The 21,502-nt window shown below is 41.9% G+C and overlaps 1 protein-coding gene across 6 annotated transcripts in view; it reads right to left on the reverse strand.

The window, feature by feature from the left end:
• Positions 1 to 442: 442 nt before the first annotated feature.
• zeb2b (zinc finger E-box binding homeobox 2b) overlaps positions 443 to 21,502 on the reverse strand; it is a 66,359-nt gene continuing 45,299 nt past the window's right edge. For 2 of the 6 annotated variants that reach the window (XM_087791602.1, XM_087791600.1), the window contains exons 3-10: positions 18,194 to 18,448; positions 13,174 to 13,242; positions 11,222 to 11,404; positions 10,437 to 10,651; positions 7,926 to 8,034; positions 5,615 to 7,614; positions 4,072 to 4,252; positions 443 to 2,425 (exon numbers count right to left, since the gene is read on the reverse strand). In XM_087791602.1, the coding sequence (XP_087647728.1) occupies positions 1,854 to 2,425; positions 4,072 to 4,252; positions 5,615 to 7,614; positions 7,926 to 8,034; positions 10,437 to 10,651; positions 11,222 to 11,404; positions 13,174 to 13,242; positions 18,194 to 18,448 (3,584 nt within the window). In that variant the 3' untranslated portion in view covers positions 443 to 1,853. The remainder of the gene's footprint in view (positions 2,426 to 4,071; positions 4,253 to 5,614; positions 7,615 to 7,925; positions 8,035 to 10,436; positions 10,652 to 11,221; positions 11,405 to 13,173; positions 13,243 to 18,193; positions 18,449 to 21,502) is intronic. The other 4 variants (XM_087791606.1, XM_087791603.1, XM_087791605.1 and 1 more) reach the window with 4 other exon arrangements.

A 21,502-nucleotide genomic window follows, 5' to 3' on the forward strand; every position in this document is an offset into this window, starting at 1 on the left:
AATATGCAACGTAAGCTATTTTGCTTACAACCGAAAAAAAATAAGTAATTAAATCAACAATATTTGGTTGTTTATTTCCTTTCAATATTAATGACAAATATATAATATTATATTATCTACCTATTTAATTGAATGGCAACACTTTAGCGAAAGCATCTGACATCATTTTATTTTAATTTAATATTTTACTTCATAAATAAAAGGTAATGTCTATACTACAGTAGATATATGTGTAGTATGTTTTTTTAATCTTAATGTCCTCATAAATGTTTACTTTTCATCATATTTGATTCATGATCATTCGATACGTTGTAATGTTTGTGATTCATTCATTTGAACGGAAATATGTTGTTGTTCCTCATCATGATTTCAAAAAAAAAAAAAAAAAAGAAGTGATGCATGAGAATCATGTGGTTGAAAAAAAAACACAAGACATTGAAGGTTTGGTACTTTTGTAATTTGGCTACTTTTATTCGAGCAGGGTCATTTTCAAGAGAAATTACAAATTAAGAATTCAATAATACTTTTACAAAGACATTTCAGGAAAGATTCTTCTTCAGTCATGATATCATACATAGTATTTAACAGTCCCTCTTCGTTTTTTTTTAGCTTAAAAAAAGAAACAAACATGAAGAAAGTGGAATTGTTTTCTCAGTCGAAAATACAGTGTTTCACAATTGTATAAAACTTCCCAAATTTAGAATTTTCCAGCCCCTGGAAAATAGAGGAAAGAAAATGAAAATAAAATAAGATTAAACTTTCACAATGTTTCAAAACACAATAAATGCTCTCATTAGATTTGCCCCTATGATCGACACCATGTTCCTTTTTACTAAAATATATCTATATATTGAAGAACTATAGTACTGTACACAACAGTATGAAATAAATAAAATTAGGAAATATAAAATGGGCCACATAAATAACCTTGTTTTATTTTTATTTTTTTTTATTAACCAACAAATAAAATGAATGCAATTTTGTTTGTTTAAAAATGGTTTGGTGTAATACTGACAAAGTTGAAAGAAATTGCACAACAAAAATGTAAACTAAGGATCTGCTGCCTAGAATACTGACACGGGTGCTTCAAAGAACCGACATTTCATAATACTGAAGCTGGTGAAACAAAAAAAAAACAAAAAAAAAGTAACCTTCCTTTTACACAATACGAGGGTGGCACTTGCAGAAAAAACACACAGGTTAAAAGGTTTGCATATAAGGCTTATTTTCTTTTATCAAAAAACACCTTACAAAGGCTTCATCCTTCATTTTTTACCCCCAAAATACCGTCATGTCCATAGACTGTATTTCCCTTAAAATGGAGGTCTCTTTAAATTTTAAAGTCTTTAGTTTAGATTCCTTCATTTGATTAAAGAGGCCTAAAACAGTGTGGCGAGAAATATGGGACAAACTAAAACGGGGGAGTAACAAATATGGAAGGGACCGCAGTGCCGACACTACTGCTCTTTTTCCAACACTGTATAAATATATACATAGGCAATACTTTTTTATTATTTTTCTTCATGATTATAGAAGCAGAGTGCAATTTGTACAAGTCACTATTTGTGCTATAAATACTATGGAACACTGGGGGGGTTTATTTGAGGAGGTTAGCACCACACATATTTTTAGGCCTTAGTACTGTACATTTTTTTGAAATGTATTTATCTATGAAAGTTCGGTTTGCATAACACAGCTTATTTCACAAACCCCCGAAACCTCCTCCGGATTGACTCTTAAATTGGGCAGAACATCTTCCTCCCTCTCCCGAGGAACCCCCCTCCCGGAAGCTTCAGGCACGTGCAGCTTAAAACCTGGTGTTTTAAACCTGTAGGAATCCCGAAACGCCCGTTTCACATGCCGTCCTCCATCGTGTCCTCGTGTTCCGATTTGGTTTCCATTTTGCCGTCCAGCGAGCTCTCATCCATCGAGTGTTCTCCGTTCTCTTCCTCATCCCTCAACGTGTCCGGGTCCGTGTCCATGCTCTTGCTCTCTTCCTCCTCCTCCTCGAACTCGTCCTCCCTCCGTTCAATCTTTGCGTACGTACCATCGACTTCCTTCCGGCCCTCTATGATCCCTCCGTTCATGTTGTCGTGCCTCATTATGGCCTCGTGCTCCGTGATCTCCGGGTAACCCTGAGGAGTGATGCCCTGCAAGAACGCCCGGCTCATCAGCAGCTCTGTGGGCTCCAGGTGGCCTTTCTCTCGGGCCTCCCTCTCCGCCGCCTCTCGCTCCTCCGCCTCCCTCTTGCAGTAAGAGTAGCGGTGGTTCATGTGCTGCGAGTACGAGCCCGAGTGCGAGAACCTCTTCCCGCACTTATCGCACTGGTAGGGCTTCTCGCCCGAGTGCAGCCGGGAATGCTCGATGAGATGGTGTTTGTGTTTGAAGGCCTTCTTGCAGATCTGACACTGGTGCGGCCTCTTGCCTGCCGAGACACGAAAACAAAAAACAGACATGAGTCGCCGGCTCGTACGTGTCCCGCTGCTACAACAAATCACACAAGAGTCAAAGACTGCAACAAAAGGAAAATGGGTCGGATGATATGGAGCAAAAACCAAATCCAACTTGGGGGCCATTTGTTTACTCAACACAATGAGAGAAAGTGCGCTTGCATTCATTGGCCTACATTATGGAAACACTCCTGCGGTTGACGCGTGAAAACGTGCCGCCACAACTTCTTATTTTGGGCAACACTAATGAATGCTACATAAATAAACTGCTGCAAAGCAAACAGCGAAGACAAAGAAGTAAACAAACGCGACTGGAGGGGTGAGTGGCCTCTCCTTTTATCCCTTACAGCTCACAAAAATATCAAATAGATGCTTAAATGATGTGTATCTTCAATGAAGAGATGCCATTATTTGCTTTTAAGCATTATAATAACACTCTTTCTTTTAGATATTTTAACGTATTTTGTTTCAAAATTGTTGCGTCTGTTTACTACCTCTACCATTAATCCCATTTAATCACAAGCTTAAATCTAATCGCAATTTAGCTAAAGTGCTAATAGCTAAAAGCCAATGAATGCATGGATATGATAAAATAATGATACGCATAAAACTAAGTTCCCATTTTAATGGTTTTACTTTATATAATATGAATTGTAATAATCAGATTCATTTAAGCAAGTTTAAATGAAAATAAATCATTTTATTTAATATTATTAATTGTAAAGCTTTTCTTTATCTGTACAACAAATAAAGTTTATCCAAATTAATCACATTTAATCACAAATAAAGGCTTAAATCCAAGTGCTATTAGCTTAAAGCAAAAGAAGTTTGCATGAATATAATAAAATAATTAAATTAATTTAAATTAGTTTAAATCTTAAAAACTTTTCTGTGTCTGCACAACTAATAAAGTTTATCCGAATCCATGTCACTTCCTCCACAGCCAAAAACAATTTCAACAAAAGACGAAAACAAAAAACAGACATGAATGCTGATCAACAGGCAGTGTTCAAGAGTTAAGGGAGATTCTGATTTAAAGAGTGGAGCTGCCGCACCCTCCCTTTTTCTTTTATGTCCGAGCTGATAACATGAAGGCTGAATAAAGCACTCGGCTCCGGATAGTGAGTAAAATAAATGATGCAACCTTGTGAAAGAGAATCTTTGTATAATAACTATAATGAAAGACTTGTTATCGGCACTCTGAAGCCAAGCGCCGCTGATGTGATCTATCGACTATAATGGCGGAGATAAAAGCGTTTACGTCTTTTCACTGGCTTTACATATATCTAGGTGAATTGATGTGTGTCTTTATAGATTAAAAATAAAAGTCATCTAACGTGACAGATATGAATTTGATTAAAAAAAACAAAACAAAGTTACTTTAAAGGAAGAGTTACTTGCGAGGTTTAACAAATAATTTACACAAACATCACCTGTCAATGAAAAAACAAGTTACATCCAAAACAAATAAAAACAGAAAGGGAAAGAAGAAGAAAAGGGGGGAGGGAAGGGGGTAACAAAATATATTAAAAAAAATTCATACTGAAAGGATTTGGCAACACAAACATTTAGAACATAAAAAAGCATGGGGTTTAAAATAAGGGTCTAGAACAGTATATACCTGTGTGTTCATATTTGTGTCTTAGAAGGGAACTGCTCTTCTGGAATGTTTTGTCGCACAAGTCACACGCGTACATACCACTTTCAGTCTTCTTAATCTTCTTCCGAGACAGACAGGAGTCGGGGTCTGTCATGTCGTCCAGCCCTGACAAGTAATCTGGTGTACCGTCGAGCAGGTCCCCCTTTACATTACAATAGAGGATAAAGAGAAAAAGAAAAGAAAAAAAAGGAAAAGAAAAGACAGATGAGAACAAATTCAATTCATGCTCAATTGCTTTTGCATAATAAATCTATGTTTAAAAAAAATGATCAAGTGCTTATTGTACACTCTCCTACCCTGAAGCTTTTCTTCCAATTATTCATTTTTGCTCTTTTCATTATTTTCTAAAGAACAATTTAGTTCGTTCTATGCTACAAAATTGGATCCATACACTATATTTAAATAGTTGGATCAAGAAATAAAGGCGAAAAAAAACAAACAAACTAAAATGCATTATTTATAAATAAATGTTTTAATTAAATTCAACTTTTTTCACACATATGATCGTTTCTAATGGATTGTTACGTCTATTAACCTTGTTATGTTTTTGTGAAAACATTTGTATATATATTTATTAAACAACAAACAAGGAAAGTAATGCTTAAATATTTGCCTCAATATTAAATCGACTGTCAAACACAACTTGTGATAGTTTCATTAACAAGGACATCTACCTGGTTTCAATATTAGTGTAAGAGTGTTTTATTGTGGAAGAGTGCTGTTTTTCATTAAAAGATAAAAGTTGGCTTGTGTAATCTCCTTGTGATAAAAAAAAAATGAAAAGAAGGATCCTATTTGAATTGGGAAACTAATAGAATCACCGCGATTATGATCAGGAGGTGATTCTTAATAGTGACTTTCTCATTACCGATAATATGACACTGTGTTTTAAGAAAGGACCACTATCACTTCACTATCAACTTGAACTCAAACGCCTGCAGCTGTATTTTTTAAATCTAATTTAATAACTTAGAATAGGAAACATTATTAACACTTTTTTTTTTTCTTCTTCTTCAAAATGGTTCCCTCTTTGTTAAACAGCCTTCAGCATTCAGTCCTAATGAACATGGAGACCGTGCATTATTAATCCACACGCAGGAGCTCATTTTGGATCTTGCTGGCTTTGAAAGTGCCGCTGAGATGTAGTGGGAATTTTCGACACCGCACTGCTCGGGGGCTTACCTTTGTCATTCAGTATTCAAAAGCGTCCCCTCCCCCCCCCCCCATTTTAAACTGAAAAGTTGATCTTCTGGTAACAATATCCGTGTAAAAGTAGGATGATGGGAAATAAAAATACTTCCACTAATGGGTTTTTTCGTTTTAATAATTATAAATTGCTCCTCAATTCTATTATTGAGCACTTGCTCCGGTCCTGTTGATCGTCAATCTATCTCAGGTGAGTTTCCTCTCTGCTGACTCGCTTTAATTAGAGTGGAAATGAGTTCAGATCATTTTAGAGAAACTGAGCCTGGGGCTTTTGCTAACCCGAAGGTGGCTTATTTACCTGGAAACCTGGTTTCCGCTGGTATTTTCTCCGCTGCTGCATCTCTGCAAAGGTGGCTGCCCCAGCTGCATAAGTGTAGGCCATGTGTGGGAGGAAGCCCATTTGATCCATGCCTGGGTAGTGCCTTAGACCTGGTATGGTGGCCTGCATCGGGGGCATGAACGTGGCCGGCGGGAAAGCGCTCTGAGGTGGAAGTGATGTATAAAGTTGTTTGGCAGCGAAAGGGTTAATGCCAAAGATGGGGCTAGTGCTTTTTTCAAGGTTTCCATTGTTGGTGGAGCCTGAGAATTCCTTCTTGAGATAGGCCAAGTTCAAAGGCTCTTCGAAGTGCTCACGAGGTGTCGGGACATTGTTATGATCCATCATGATGTTGTTGAGTTTGGGTCTACTTTTGACCGTCAGTGCATGCTTGGGTTCCTTCATGAGTCTGGGCAGAGACAGGTCCAGGGGCTCAGCCTGCAGGTCTTCGGATGCTAAGCTGTTTGGAGTGTAAGAGCTGCTGTGAGAGTGCTTGGAAGAAGTGGAGGATAGGTTCAACGGGGAAGGGGTGTTGCTGCGGGAGTGGTCCAATTTCCCCTCCGTTGGTTTGGTGTTACCACTAAAGTGGTGGTTTTTCAAAAGTCTGTCACAGTTGTTGTTATGTAGCTCAGCAATGTTGGGAGAGGTGATGCGGTCGGTAGGTTTAGGTAATGACAAAGGCGACCTAGCTGCCATGGAGTCTTTCTGTGGCGTGTGGTGGTTATTTGTTCCAGCAACCATATCGTTGTTGTTCCTGTGCTCTAGTGGTGGGGTCCTGGTGCTACCGTACTGGTACATCTTCCGCTGATCGAACCACTCCTTCACAAATTCCTGAGGAAGGCCAACTGCAATGGAAATTTTGAGCAGTTCCTCCGAGTTGGGCTCCATGTTCATGGCAAAATATGCCTTCAGCACAGACATGTGGTCCCTGTAGAGGTTAAGTGGCCCAGTGAGTCCCTTCTCAACAAACATGGAGGAGGATAAATGGGGGTTCTTGTCTAAGTACATCACAGGTTTGTTAGGCATCAAGTTCTCACTGGGTTGAAGCACAGCTTTGATCTCCTCGTTCATTTTACACAGGTAGCGTTCATGCTGATGTAAAGGTATGGGCCCCGTGAAGGTCTCCTTGCAAAATTGGCAAGCATACGGTGTAAAAATGCTGTTTTCCTGCACCTTCTCATCCACGCCTCCATCGAGCATGTGGTTGGATTTCTCTCGTTTAATATTGCTAATCTGCCTCTTGGAGTCTGTCGTCAAGCTCTGTAGGCAGGCTTTGGCTTCATTCACTTTCTCTAGAGTGTAATCGATGATGCTTTTGGTGGCGCCATTGTGGTTGACGAGTGGGAGACTGATTGGAGTTCCCCCTGGTGATCTCAGCCCCTGTTTCTGCTCTTCAACCTGAGTGCCCAGCTCTTTCATATAGGCCTTGAGCTTGGAGAGCTCCTCTGGTTTGCAGTCCATTTTCTGCCTGCACACAGTGTTGTCAACGATCTGCAGAACCTTCTGGACCTCACTCAGGTTGTTCACCAACGGTCCTGGGTACCCAAGGAGCTGCGACTCGAGGCTGGCCATGCCAAAGTGCTGCAGAGGGCTTTGGTTCGTGGAGTTGTGGTGAATCCCCAGTGGGCTGTTTCCGCCCATACCTCCGTTCATAAATGGTCCCGGAGCACCAAAGCCATGTGAGGCCATCATCAGCTTGTAGTCATTGAAGTCCAGTGGCTCTGTCTTGATATTCATATGGTTGTTGTGATCAGCCATCCCGTGTGGCTTTCCGTTCTCCAGCTTCTGCCTCAGCTGGTTGATGGCAGTGTTGGTGGGTGAGGATGAGGCAGAGGTCGGGGATGAACCGGTTTTCATATTGTTGCGCATCCGTCCGTTGACTGCGATCAGGCCAATGCACTTTTTGCTGCTTATGTGGGAGCTGTAAGAGCCAGAGTGCGAGAAGCGCTTCTTGCAGTTCGGGCATTCGTACGGTTTTTCACCTGGAACAAAATAAAAATACAATTGTTGACACCTTTATATATACATTTTTCTAGAGAGTCTTTTATTTACTGGACTGCATTTGGGAAATTTAGTAACAACAAAATGTATATTTGTGGGCAAAGAATGATAATCATGTCATGTTTTGTTAAAATAAAACATGTATTTTCATACATTCATTAAAATAGAAATAATTGTTAAACACAATTTGCTAATTTCCATCCATTTTCCCCCCAACCAACTCACACACAAATCGCCTCTAAATGCCCATGAAGAATTTTCCCACAGCAGTGTTTAGTTTTTTATGACTCACCGCTATGAATCCGGAGGTGTTCCTTCAGATGGTGCTTGTATTTGAAGGCCTTGCCACACTCGGTGCATTTGAACTTGCGGTTACCGGCCGCTTGGTTGAGCAGTTGGTGCTGTATAAGAGAGAAAAATGAGACATTGCAGGGATGAGAGTGCAGTAAATAATCACAATTGGTCGGCATGACAACAAGCAACAAGCCAAACGGATCCCAGCGCCAGCGGAGCATCTTTGCTTTCTACTCCCACCTCTGTGAGCGACTACAAGCGGCGGCAGTGATAACAGAGAGAATCACGTACCTTTTAATTTCCTGGCTCCTCAGCCAAACGAGGCATGCCTTTAGAATTTGGCAGCCCAGAAAATAGAATAAAAGAATCTTTTTAGAGCATTTCCCCTTCATTAGAGCAGCTGATCGGATCTACTTTTCATTAATTTGAGCTTAATCAGTCTAAAAGGTATTCACACTAATGTGCGCGCTGTCTCATCCTGCATACCTGCGCTCGCACACGTCTTCGGCTTCATCTCACAGCTTTCAATCCCAATAGCCATAATAAACTAAAGGAGATAGCGGTATTTTTGAAAGACTATTTCAATGAATCCCATTTTAATTGATCTTTGGTTTATATATTTATTTCCAGAATTAATTCGGTGTTTATTGTTTGTCACAGTCCCAGGGCCTGCTGAGAGGAAGCGCTGGTCCTTCCCAGTTCAGCCTTGACAAATGTGGGGTGTGTGACGACCACCCTCACATTCCTGGGGAGACAGATGGTGGCGCACAGGACACTGGGAGAACTGGGAGGAATTGTTCAAACAGCCCCAACCTTCAAACATCAAGAAGGGGAGAGTCAGGGGGCCCCGGCACAGCGCTGGTGTGGGACCCCACCGCTCGTATGTTGCTGAGTTGCATAAACAAACAGCAACAGCTGCTTGGGAGCCTCCACAGGCACCACCTCTTCCCTCCACCCCACCCCCCCAGAGACCCCTGCCCGGTGAAGTTTAGTCTCACCACCGCCGCTAATAAGACACCATCGCCCTGTGCGCTTAATTGTGAATGGCAACGACAAAACGCTCCTGCGAAGCCCAGTGTGAACATCAATGCTGGTGGTGGGCGGGGACTGACTGGATGTTTGCATATGTATAACCTCTAATTAGTCATATTTCAGCTAATTGCTTAAGAGGGGGAGGAGAATGAAGACTTGTAAACATAAAAGATATACACCTAGCAGGACCCTCCTTTTCTCTCGCCTCCTATTGTGATAATTCTTCCTTGGATAGCTTATAATTGCAAACTCTTTTCTCAGTTAAAATGGTTATAATCACCCTTTAAAGCGATCTAGACGATCCACAAATCGAGATAACCAGCTCTGAAAAAGGTGCTTGAATCGGGGCTCGGGAGAGCCACTAGCAGCGGCGGCAGAAGCATTGTAATATGAGGATTGGGACAGCAGCTCTCTCAGCCGACCCATCTGCTCACGTTTACACCCAGCTGGTAGATCAGGTGAAAGTGCTGGCTGCTGACATCTGATCAAACCAGCCCCAGTCTGAGCCTGTCATCCTCGCTTCAGAGAGCACAACACAACACCCACGACCCGGGTGCGAGTGCAGGACCACCGCGTTTCAAGTCAATGCTAACAGATTTCCGCAACCTTTCCAACACCCGGGGATGTGATTCAGATTCGAGATTGGAACTCAAAGTTCCTGATCATTGCAAAAATGTAAAATAAATAACCACTTGTATTCGTCATAAAGGTGGGAGTCAATAACGAATAAATCACAAGTAAAAATACATCAAACACAAACACAAACATGCGATTCTCTCTGCTTTCAAATGTGTAGGCCTGATTTCTTTCTCACTAAGAACTTTTAATTATCTCTAAAAGTGTGAAAACATCTTTTTTTTTCCCTCGTTACCTACAATCCATCTCTCTGCACATCATCAACTTCAAGTTGACAAGTGAGTTAAACACCCGTGACTGGTGAAGTGTTTTCACCTCGCAGGACTTTGAGGTGATTCATGCTAACTGCCAGCAGATCCACATTATAATCCGGACGTATAGGATGTAAATCGCCGGAGAGGATTCGAGTGTACACAGATGTTTATGCAGTGCATGAAATTAGAAGTGGTGGATTGTGGGGCGGGGGTGCAGGGGTGGGATTGCTTGTGGTTCTTTGATGGAGCACCGTGCCCGTAGGCTGCACCAGAAGAACATTAAAGGCCAGAAGTGAAGTTAAGGAGCTGATAAAAATTTCCAAATTGGAAATTAACACAATCATTCGATCGTGAACATGAGACTGGAAAATCATATCAAGGAGGGCCATCAAAAAACCATTTAGGGCCTCAATTAAAGTTATTACCATTAAAGGATCTGCATCTTCAAAATGCCATGAAAAATTAATAATGATTGCCAATCAGAAGAAAAAAAAAAGGTTTCTCTTCTCTAAGGATCAGAGCGCTTAAGAAACAGAACCGGGACACAGAAGGCAGAGAAAAAGACAGAGATGAAGCAGAAGAATCACCTGATCTCGGGCAGGCTTGTGTGTGGCCATATGCCGCTCCAGCTGAGTACGGTAAGCGAACGTGTAGTTGCACAGGGGGCAGGCAAAGTTCTCCTCGTTCTTCTCATGGCGGTACTTGATGTGCTCCTTCAGCGATGTCAAACGCTTGTAGCCACGGTCACAGTAGGGGCAGGTCAACAGTTGGGCGAAGGCATCTGGCGTTCCAGGTGGCAGGTCTACATAGAAGACATTGAAAGAAGGAGGGTTGGGGGGTCAGGGAGGGAAGGGAAGAGGAAACGGGCCAAAAGGTCAGCGAATCAATGGCAGCTTACGGGCAGACTGCCCAGAGTGGTATGGAAGTCATCTACGCAATCTGCTCCTTATGAGAGCCCCCAGCCCAGCCTGGTATTAACCCATCCCCAACCTCACACACACACTTCCGAACATATTGTACACCATAAGAATATGTTCTTCCTAATTGCTCCAACTTCATAATGCTGTTCCCACTGACAAGCAGCAGGAATTATGTACTGTTCCCAGCTCTTCGCCTCTTGGGAGCTCAACAGATCTGATTTCAAGCTCCTGCCCAGCTGTTGCTTAAGACTGTAGGTAAACACCAAGGCATCCGGCGAATCTGTGGGACCAACAGCTGTCTGGTCATGTCACGGGGAGTCTCTACTTTTCTAGAGAGGTCAGCTTAGTAAGCAGGATCTGTACTTTTGCTATACATTGTATATGAACTAAGTCTAATAATATACTTTTTAAATAAAATGTTATGTATTTTTTTGATTGAATAAAATGCTTACCATTTTCCTCTGGGCCTGTGGCCTCTGGTGTGCCCAAACGGGAAAGTTCTTCCGGGGCCTCCGGATAGATGATGGCAGTGTCTCCCCGCTGAAGGTACTCGGCAATGCTAACCACATGACTGTCGCTGTCGTTCCTCTTGGTGAAGTAATCCTCGAACCCTGACGTGCAATCGACACTCTTGACTGAAAAAAAAAAGAGAGAAAAGGTATGTTAATGGCGGACAAAAGGAACAATAGATTTAAAGTAGATCTTTGAAAGATCGAAAGAATCAGTATAAAAAAGGGGTCAAAATTATAGACTTGCTGATTCAAACAGCTCTTCAAATCAAGGGAGAACGCCAATATAAACTTTGACTGCCAAATGTGCTAGCGCACTCCAATGACCTAATTCACCATTAGGGTTTGAATTTTCCAAATAACTGTGGACACACATATCTCGACAACTGTAAGTCCGTATCCCCTTTCACATGTAAGGTCAATCAAGAGACTGTGGCTTTTGTTGATTCTGCATTGAACAGATTACCAAGGCCAGACCACAATCCCGAGCTAAGAGAGAGAGAAAGAGAGAGAGAAAAGAGAGACACATGCTTTGCTATAGAATGTATCTTTAGCCAGCCAAAGTGCTGAGGCCACACAATGTGTTTTCTCAAATTATTTCCTTGTCCCTTTTCTTCAGGGAAACTCTTAAGCTGCAGTGTGGAGATAGCTGCCTCGGAAAACAAACTGAAGCTTGGAGAAAATCAGCAGCCTTCATTAGTCAAGGGGATGGCTGACTTTCAAAAAAACACACATCCATACACACAAAGAGTTGCTCCAGCCAAAAAAAAAAGAGGAAAAAACGTGACGTTTCGTCAGACTTCATCCTTGTTAATTAGGCTTTTAGACTGTGAGCCAAGGTGAGGTTTAAAGAGCGATTTGTTAGGCCGTGATGACTTTACGGTCCAATTTGCGAAAGGTCAAGGTAGAAGATGTTTGGATGTCAAAAATGGCACTGAAATGTCATCGGTGCCAATGGATCTCCTTTGATAACTGTGATAGCATAATTTGCAGCATTCTCATTAGGCTCTTGACGAATTCTAAACTAATGATTTTTAAAGAGCCGATAGTGGTTGCTACCATTATCCAGAGTCCTCACAGGGTTAACAAGAAACCTCAGATCTAGATTTTAAAACATCTGCCGTGATGGAACAGGATGTTTTTATAAAAAACTTATCAGTAAAAAAATCTAAATTCTGAATACCTTTAGTTTTTCATATCAGTCTAAAAATGAATAAAAAAGATATCTTGAGGTGAGCCTCGGACTTGAAAAGGGCAAGGAAGGAAATTACCTGGATCAACATTCAACTTGCTCTTCGGCATCAGAACGTGATCACTAAACAAAATCACATGTGATCTAGTGGCAGGGAGCTTCCAGAGCAGCGCCACATTATTATTATAAAAAAAAAAAAAAGCTTTGAGCAACCTAAATGGAAAACATTTGCTGACTTTTTCTAAAGACGAAGAAGGAAAAAATGTGAAGAGCACTGCGACGAGGAGCCCGACGTAATGAAATGTGAAGGAAATGCTCGGGTGCAGAGCTGCCTGACGTTGTGTGGGGTGTGTTTTTGGTGCAACCATAACAGTGTCTGGGGCCAATAGTCGTGGTGGTCGGGATGATATCATACGAGGGAGGGTGTGTGGTTGTAAGTCAGCTTTGGTAGTTTAATAGAATATGGCAGGTGAGGCTCGGATCCACCAGCTTTATTGAATTAAAGTTAAACCTCAACTAGTCAGCGTTTTTTTGGTCGGGTTTGTCACTCCTTTAGGGATATTTATTCATATCTGGTGCAGTACTTGAGTTTTCTTTAAAAAGAAAAATTGGAGCCCATTGGGAGGTCAATTATTTTAAAGGCTGTAGTGCTATCCCCAAATACAGCATGCTTTCTCAATGATTTGAAACTAAAATCACTCACCTGTACCGTTTCTAACTGACTGCAAAGTAGCATCAGGCCCGAGAGTGTCAAAATCATCCTTTATTTCATCTGCAGAGAGAGAGGGGGAGAGGAGGGAGAAAGGGGGAAACAGAGGGTGGTGAGTACATCTATGCACCATGCAAGCCAACAGACGCACACAATGAGGCCTTTTAGAATAAGGTATGGAGAAAGCAATGAAGGCACCGCTGTGCTTCGCGGCATCCGCAGCTTTGTTCGACGTGCTTAATGAATCCTATCACCCGAGACAGGCACTGACTTATTTACCTTTAACATGACAACAAGGGGTAGAGAAAGCGCCATTTGCCAACAAAAAAAAAACCCCGCGATTAAATACAACATCCACCTGAGCAAATCATAGAGCTCCAGTCAACACGCAGCCAGAGCTTATTACTCCCAGGCTGTGACGCCGCCGCAATCCTCCGCATGCAGGATCACTCTTGTTTTATCGTATGGCATTTTTGGTGGACGCTTTCATCCAGCGCCGCTCCGAGAACTTTGCTTTCCCACAAAACCCTGGCAGAGTGAGCAAGCGCCTTGCTAAAAAGAATACAGCCCTCGCCACAAATTAAGAGTCTTAGTTGCACAAATGTTTCTCAGCCGCTCTTGAGGCAGAAATAACCTCATTGGTCGAGGTAAACCTCATGTGGGTGGAGCAAAACGGGTTCTTGTGAAGAAAACTGGATTGTTATTATTTTAGGAACTGCAGACATAGTTTAGCTATTTCATGTTTGTGGGAACCCCTCTTACCCCCCCTAGACCCTATTCTTCTAACCACATACTGAGGCTGGATTAACGTAATCTTTTACTGTAGTTGTACTTATATCAATAGTTAAATTACATTATTGATGTTAAAGGTAGGACTTTGGTTCTTTTTTGTTTTTAAATGGAACATAAATATGGAAACTATAAAACATAAGCCAGTTTAAAAACAGTCATTACACAGTTATGTTGGGTGTGTTTGTTTTTTTTAATTGTTTTTATTTTTTTTATTTTAGTCCACTAGAGCAGATTTTGATCTACTATTGACTACAAAATGTGCCAATTTTTTTGTTATTTGTATTGGAAATATTTGTGTATTAAAAACAAAACAACAAATAACAAATATAAAATCCTAATTAGTTTCGGCCCTTACAAAAAAAGGGTTTTAAACACTGACTTTCCTCCCATGACTGCTTTGATTACTTCTGTCGTGCCGACTGAGCAACACTCAAGAGTTCAAACCGAACCGAGTCTCTCTGCCAATCAGTGTAATAGCAGCAAAGACGGACCGATATCTCGCTGGCACAGGTGAACACGCTGTAAATAAACAGCAGATTGACAGGATCATAAACAAACCCCTCACTGAGTCACTCTGTCAAGGTCAACAGGAGGACACGGGCCAGTCCTCACTTCTTTCGTCTTCTTGCAAAATTGGATCAAGGTGATTTGTGAGAACATGGAGTCTTTATTTTTTTTTTATGAAGAAAAGAAAACATGCTTTGTGTTCTTTCTCTTGCATCTGTTCTTGCTCTGCTTCTCTTCACAAGTGTTGCATTGTGCCGATTTCTCTACTTCGCAGCAGGATCGGATATATGTGACTATCCCTCGGCTATTACACCAGGATGCATTAGCGAAATCTTGTTGAGATGTTACAGGAAAGGTGGTGGGTGTACAGTGGATAATACTGTTTTCCTGCTTACATTACTGCACACAAAAGCCAGAAGCAAAGAGAATTTTTTATTTTTACTTGAGAACAATGGACCTAATAATTGTGGAGGCTAGCAGATTTAGACTTCTCTTCAAATTAAAGATCTGGCATCTGCGGTGCAATGATAAATACCCCTGTCAATGGCGTCAAGGAATAATGACAGGCTGTCCTTAAGGGGCATTCTTAGTTTTACTTTCCCCTCACTCTCATTCCACCCCCTTCTATTCCTTTTTTTTTTCTATCCGGCTGCCAAGCAGAATCAAATACCACCAAGGAGAGCATGAGAAAATAAATCGGGTTTAAATGACATAAATTAAGCTATGACAAAACATAACAGATTTAAAAAATCCCCACAAGTATCAGATTTCAGTGTGTACGAGTGCTGTCGGAACTCACATTTGTGTGTCCTCACAGTGCACAGTGTTTGCTTTGTGTAATCAAATTTAGCTGCATACTCTGGGTCTGACGCAAGGGGATGACCGGTGGGATTTACTGGCCCTCGACTCTTCGCTATTTACCTTGGACAACTTTTGTTATCTGTGTTCTGGAGGGAGGGTGGGCTGCTTCCAGTAGGCGGTAGACTAATACTACATACAACAATCTCTGGTGGCCTCTGGCACACACACATGAATTCCGACATGCCAGTCCTGAGCTGCGGTGAACTGGGACAAAGTGGCACTAAACGCTACTTCCTCTTTTATAGATTATTGTCAACTGTATTCTATCAATTATATAAGTAATTTAATTTAACTGAAAGTTTGAATAATTGAATTAGAAACGTTTCTAAAACAATTCAAAACAATTATATTATTTAAGTGTACAAAAAGGGCATTATTTGGTAGTGAATTAAACTAGTATGAGAAGTATTCCCCAGGAATAAGAGTCGTAAAATAAAAGAAAATCAAACAAACAATTGTATGTATATGATTTAGTGGGTTCCTCTCTGGTTAAAGCTTTTTTGCATGGCCGTAAACATTAAATATAAATTAAATTGAAAGTCTAAAAAAACTCGAAATAAATATATTATTGTACGTCACAAAATTCTCATTAAATAATCTATTTATCTAGTTCATCTAGTTTTTCCAATTTAAATGACAATAAAACAAACAAACAAAAAGAGATATTTATGTATATGTTTTAGTGGGTTTCTCTCTGGGTTGAAGCTTTTTTTTTTGCTGCATGGCCGTCCACTAAATGCCGGTGAAGATTGTTATGTCAGCAGTAAATCACGTGACCTGGGGCGGTTAGGTACACACCTCAAGGAAGACTGATGTTGAGGTTTCGCAGTCTGGACCCAGGAGGAGTCCCAAATACCTTGGCCTGGCCATAGCCCACCTATTTTCATAGTGTCGCTGAAGCTGTTTGTTTTGAAAACATTCCTATTTTTATGGTGGGTCACCACAGCCGCAGTTACTTTAAAGTTCTCCTTTCTGCCTCATTTATTCTCAAGCTAATGTTTCTAGGCAACACGTAACGCCGAATCTGGTATTTTTAGCTGAGATTTGTGTTCCATCATTTCAAATTGAGCATTTTACAGCCAAGAAATGGAGTGTCTTTAAAGGTTTTTTGGCAGCGCAGAAATGCTTTTCAAACACTGTAATTATTTAAAAGAAAAAAAAATTGGAACTACTGGAAGCAGTACGTGTTTAATGGCACAAAAACTGCAGCAAAAACACAAACCTCTGTTTTATTAAAGACAGAAGGCAACAATTTTGAAATGAAAACAAGATTTAAAGTGTGAATCCCTCTGACGCCTCGGACGAGACTTGAAACGGCAGACAAAAGCAGGTGATTTATTTGAAAATGTCTGTCAGTGATAATGATGTCACGCTTCCAAGCACATCGTGTCCAGCCCTGGCTGTGGGATGAAGGAATGTCAAGGACAGCGCCAGACACAAGACTCTGATTGTGCCTCGGCTGGATGATAAACTTTTGTCGCTTCTTTTCTGACAAGCTGACGTTCTTAAACCGTTGCCGCTTTACCTCTCGAGGTAATTCAAAAGTTACTGTTATTTCTAAATTGATTCCCAAAACGTCTGCATTAGTGCAAAGAAGAAGAAAAAGTGGGATCAGTTCGAATAGTAAGAAGGAGGGGTTGCTAACTTATCTCAGGGCTAAGTTATGTGCTGAGGTATCACTGTAGACACTTAGGCACCGACAAGGCAAAAAAGAAAAGAAAACACAGGCTGGGAAAAAAGCGCCCACAAGATTGGGAAAGAGACTCCCGAACGCTTTAATGAACTTGACTTGCTCTCCGAAATATGTCAGACACTTTATCACAGCAGAAGCATATTATCTGGGAATTGCAACATAGTTAAATTACAGACATTATGGCACCGCGGGTCTTTATCAAATAAACAATTACCGTATGCAAGACAGCTTGTTTATCCTTTATCTTGATTTATTTACCCAACTGTCTTTCTCTTCCATCCCCTTAAGGAGCCAATATCAACGGTTATTTAGGAGATATGTTGATATCCTTTTTTGAAACAAATGTGCAATTCCTCCCCCCCCCCTCCCCATCATATTAAAATTTAAGACCGCTGAATGTTCCCTGCTTTAGTTCATTAGCAGAAATGAATAGCGCGGCTCATTTAAATGGGTCTGTCTTACATGACTTCTCGCCGCACTCTGTTCCTGTCACATGCCTCCAAGAACCATTGACTCTTATTATACATGTAAATGGCCATCATAAAAATAAAAATTTCATTTAAGATTGTTAATGATTCTTTGCAGCAGCAGTCTGGCTTTTCTTTAATGATTGCGCCCTGCCCCCTAATTAAAAGTATTTATCTTTCAAGCATCCGTGACTGGGGCGCCTGCAATCAGAGCGCGCCGACAAAAAAGACGATAAGTTTGGGAAGGTATCACCTGCCTGGGATTAACCGGCTTGTTAGGGAGGAGCTGGTAACAGCAGTAAAGGCCTCAGCAGGAATGCTGCCGGCGCCGATACGGTTTGTTTAGAGAGAGAAAGTTTCGATTCATTTATTTATTTTCACAGGGCTAGTGTTTGTTGTTTGTCTCGGGGTAAAGACTCGATCTAAGTTGAGACAGTTTTTAAAGTGCAACAGTTTTTTTTTTTTTTCACGTCCTTTCTCGAGACATGTTTGCCGAACTCCACTGGGGGTTTGTTTGAATCTGCTTTGGCACCAGATGGATGCATACGATGAAACTACATTTGGCAGGATGTGCACACATTTGTGATAAAGTATCAGAAAATATGTCCTATTTTCCTAGTTTTTTTGATTGACAGTTCCCGTAAAACTCCCCACATCTGTACTGTATTCAAGCGCCCGCACTTCAGACACTCACCAGTACCGTCCACGGAGGCGCTCAGCATGTCGTTGTCGGGCCAGATGTGCTCGACGCCGCTGTCCCTCATCTCGTCGTCCTCCTCATCCTTGGTGAGCAAGCTGTGGCTCTCAGTGCGAGGTGAGGCCTCCGGGTTGGTGAGGCTGGCCGGGCTGCCGGTGCCGTTGATCAGGGGGTCCTCCTCGGACACCTGCAGCTTGTCCTCCTCTTCCGTTTCCGAGCCGGTTTCCACGACGTTCTCGTAGTTCAAAGCTGCGTGAGCAAAACAAAAAAAAAGTATATTTAGTGACTGAAGATCTCCGAGACATGAGCTATGTTTCGGATTAAACTCTCAATGACAGCGTATTCTGAAGAGATCCCGACTTGTTGGAAAAAATTAAAGTTGATTCGTGGATTGAAAGGTCATGCCACATCACTGCTCAACCCAGGGCGTGGATGCATTTTCGTTTTCTGCGCGTTACACCCCAATTACAGCATCCACGGCTGGAATTTGTGACTGAACCACAGCGGTGGGCAGACAGCTGTCGGGGAGATGCGTTCCAAAATAGCCACTAATTTTCAGTCCTGCTTACATGCCGCGGATGCCAACGAGCTGCACCTTTCAAGACGGCTCTGCTCCGGAGCATAGCTGTCACGTTTGAGATGCTCGGCATTGCACGCGCCATGTAACAAATGCCACTTCTATGCGCGGAAAAAAAGGTTCAGTCGGTTGTTATTCCAAGTATTTCAGAAACGGCGGAGAAAATTAACACATTTTCATCGTCGGCGAAGTACACCCCTAACATGAGAAAACCATGACTCACAACAGGGCCTGGAGGTGTGAGCCTAATTCTCTAAATATAGCCAGCTCGTAAATAAGGGCAGTGAACTCAATCAAAGGTGGCTCTCCCGCAAATTAGTCACAGCTTTCAGGCAGATTTCTCCGTGCATATACAGTTCAAATCAGCCCTGAGAGAGAAACGGTTATACCATTAGAGCCAAAAGTATGACACACCTTGTTGGCAGCCTACATGTCGAGAGAGAGAGAGAGAGAGAGGGAAAAGAGGGAGGTCGGGTCAGATAATTTCGTGAGATATTCGGCGTTTAATAGATGGCCCAGCCGGAGAATCAACAATCTGATTATGGTAATCTGAGACCCAAGTGTGTCACTGCCTCTTGAACCTTTCCCAGAAAGAACAAGACAAAGTTCAGGCTAGGCATTTTTGAAGACGTTCTACATATCAAAAGATAAATCTCCCCACATCCCCTCCTAACACGTCTCTGTATGATTGACCGGTCTGCACTTGCCCATAGCGAACAACTGCACAACAGGTGCAAATTAAAATGAAAACAGGGCTTTCAGACGTGGGAGGGGAGGTAGTCGGGGGGGGGGGAGGAGGCGGTCGGGTGGGTGGGGAGGGTGGCAGTGTGCTGACCTGCTTCGAATACCAATCGGCGGAGGAAACAAAACCTTTTCAAGAGGTGTGATCACAAGGGTTTAGGCAAGTTCAGACTCAGTAATGCTCCTCGGAGATGACAAAAAGGCAACACAGGCTGGAGACCTGCAAGTGGAGGGACGTCAGGGATTTCTGGGTGGTCCACGTCTACCTTGGCTCTATTGATATTAAGCTTCTAAACGTCCCTTTTGAAAGACCGACGTCATTGTCCCCTCACGCATTTTATCCGCTTTCCGTCAAAGTTTAAAATTCACTCAACAACAGTTACGTTCTTCAGCAACAATGCCCAACAAGGTCTCTGTCGCCAAACTTCCAGAGGAGTAGATGGCCTAAATAGCCGGGGGAGAACAATAGAGCGGGAGGCTTGGGAAGATATCAAAACATCGCTGTGAACCTGGTCTCTGTGTGCAGACTCAATGACGGCGGAGCAGAGGGCAGCTGAATGAAATTATCTCAGGCTGGACAGGTTCTAAAGGGCTATTCTACCTCAATGAAAGAGGCCAGGGCGCTTCTTTTTGTTTCCCACTCAAGGCGGCAACACACACTGTCCTGACTTCCCACATATGAAATGGGTTCCAGCACATGGATGAAAGTGTTATATCTTCGGAGAAGCACTGCCATTGTGACAGTTTTCTGTCCCTTCCAGCGTCTTTTACAAAAAAAAGAAAATTCCTGACATCCCTGAAGTTTCTGCACATATTTAAGAAAGTGGGCGTTCGACTGTCGAGAAATTACAGTAGACGCAATCTTCCCCCGAACATCAGCTGTCTTCTTACGCATTCAACATATACCTCCAAAAAGCGAAAATTGACATCAGGGCGCTTGTCAAGTCAAACGCGTTAGCAAGAAAGCCGCTATTGTTTAGGTGCCACTGCTGACAAGAGCCTCTCCCTTCGCCGAGCACCAAGCATCTATTGGTATTGTGTCACGTAACAAAGTAATTCTAACCTCGGAATATTTCACAGGCAGTTATTTCGTCCCCCTCAAACCTCTCTCTTAATCAGCCTTTTGTGAGGAAGAGAAAGAAAAGATAATGTTTATTTCTCCGAAAAGCCTCTTGTCTAGTTGTCGTACCTTAAGTGTCACCCTTGACAAAAGCAATTATGTCTTTCTTTTTTCTTTTTTTTTTTTACCTGTTTTTTTTCTTTCAAGAGCGTCTAAGGTAAATAAAAGGGTTGAGTTTTGCGGATAATTAAAACGACACGCAGCGAGACTTGATTAATATCAGGTTCTGACTTTCTGACATAACCCTTTCACAAAGCCACATTATTCTGTCACTCACACAAAGTACAGAGAGGAATATTGTATATTGATTGGAACGCCGGGAAGGATTAGCAGTGACAGCCTGAGAGAGTGTCTTATTAAAACCTCATCATTTATTTGATGAAGATAAATAAAAATGGTACAACATCAGCGGAGCCATATTTCAAATGTTGTATTCTACTGAGTGGAATTAATTTAGTGCTGCGGATCTGAAATTATTGTGTTTACGATGCATCTGGTCTGACAGTAAATGAATGGCTGCCGTGATCAAAAATGTCGCCGCCATAATTGACTCCTGCATAACATCCACTTGGTGTGCGCTGTTGACAACAGTTGTCGGACCACATGCTGCACTCGAGAGTCTGAGACACAAAAAGAGTCAACGCTAGCCATAAGCTTTAGATGAAAATGCCGTAGCATAAAGTTTTTTTTTTTCTACCGAAACAGAAGGAGAAATCAATTGTATTTCTACAAAAAAAACGACTCGAAAAAAACACACACAGGTATCGCTATTTAGCCCGTAACTGCCGTGCCCAGGAGGTTCTGCTAAATGCCCATCATGACCAAGTTTCAGCGTGAGCTTCTGTTCAGCTGGCCAACGGTAGAGGTG

This window comes from Callionymus lyra, chromosome 5, assembly GCF_982586985.1.
Source record: "Callionymus lyra chromosome 5, fCalLyr1.hap1.1, whole genome shotgun sequence".
NCBI classification, from domain to species: domain Eukaryota; kingdom Metazoa; phylum Chordata; class Actinopteri; order Syngnathiformes; family Callionymidae; genus Callionymus; species Callionymus lyra.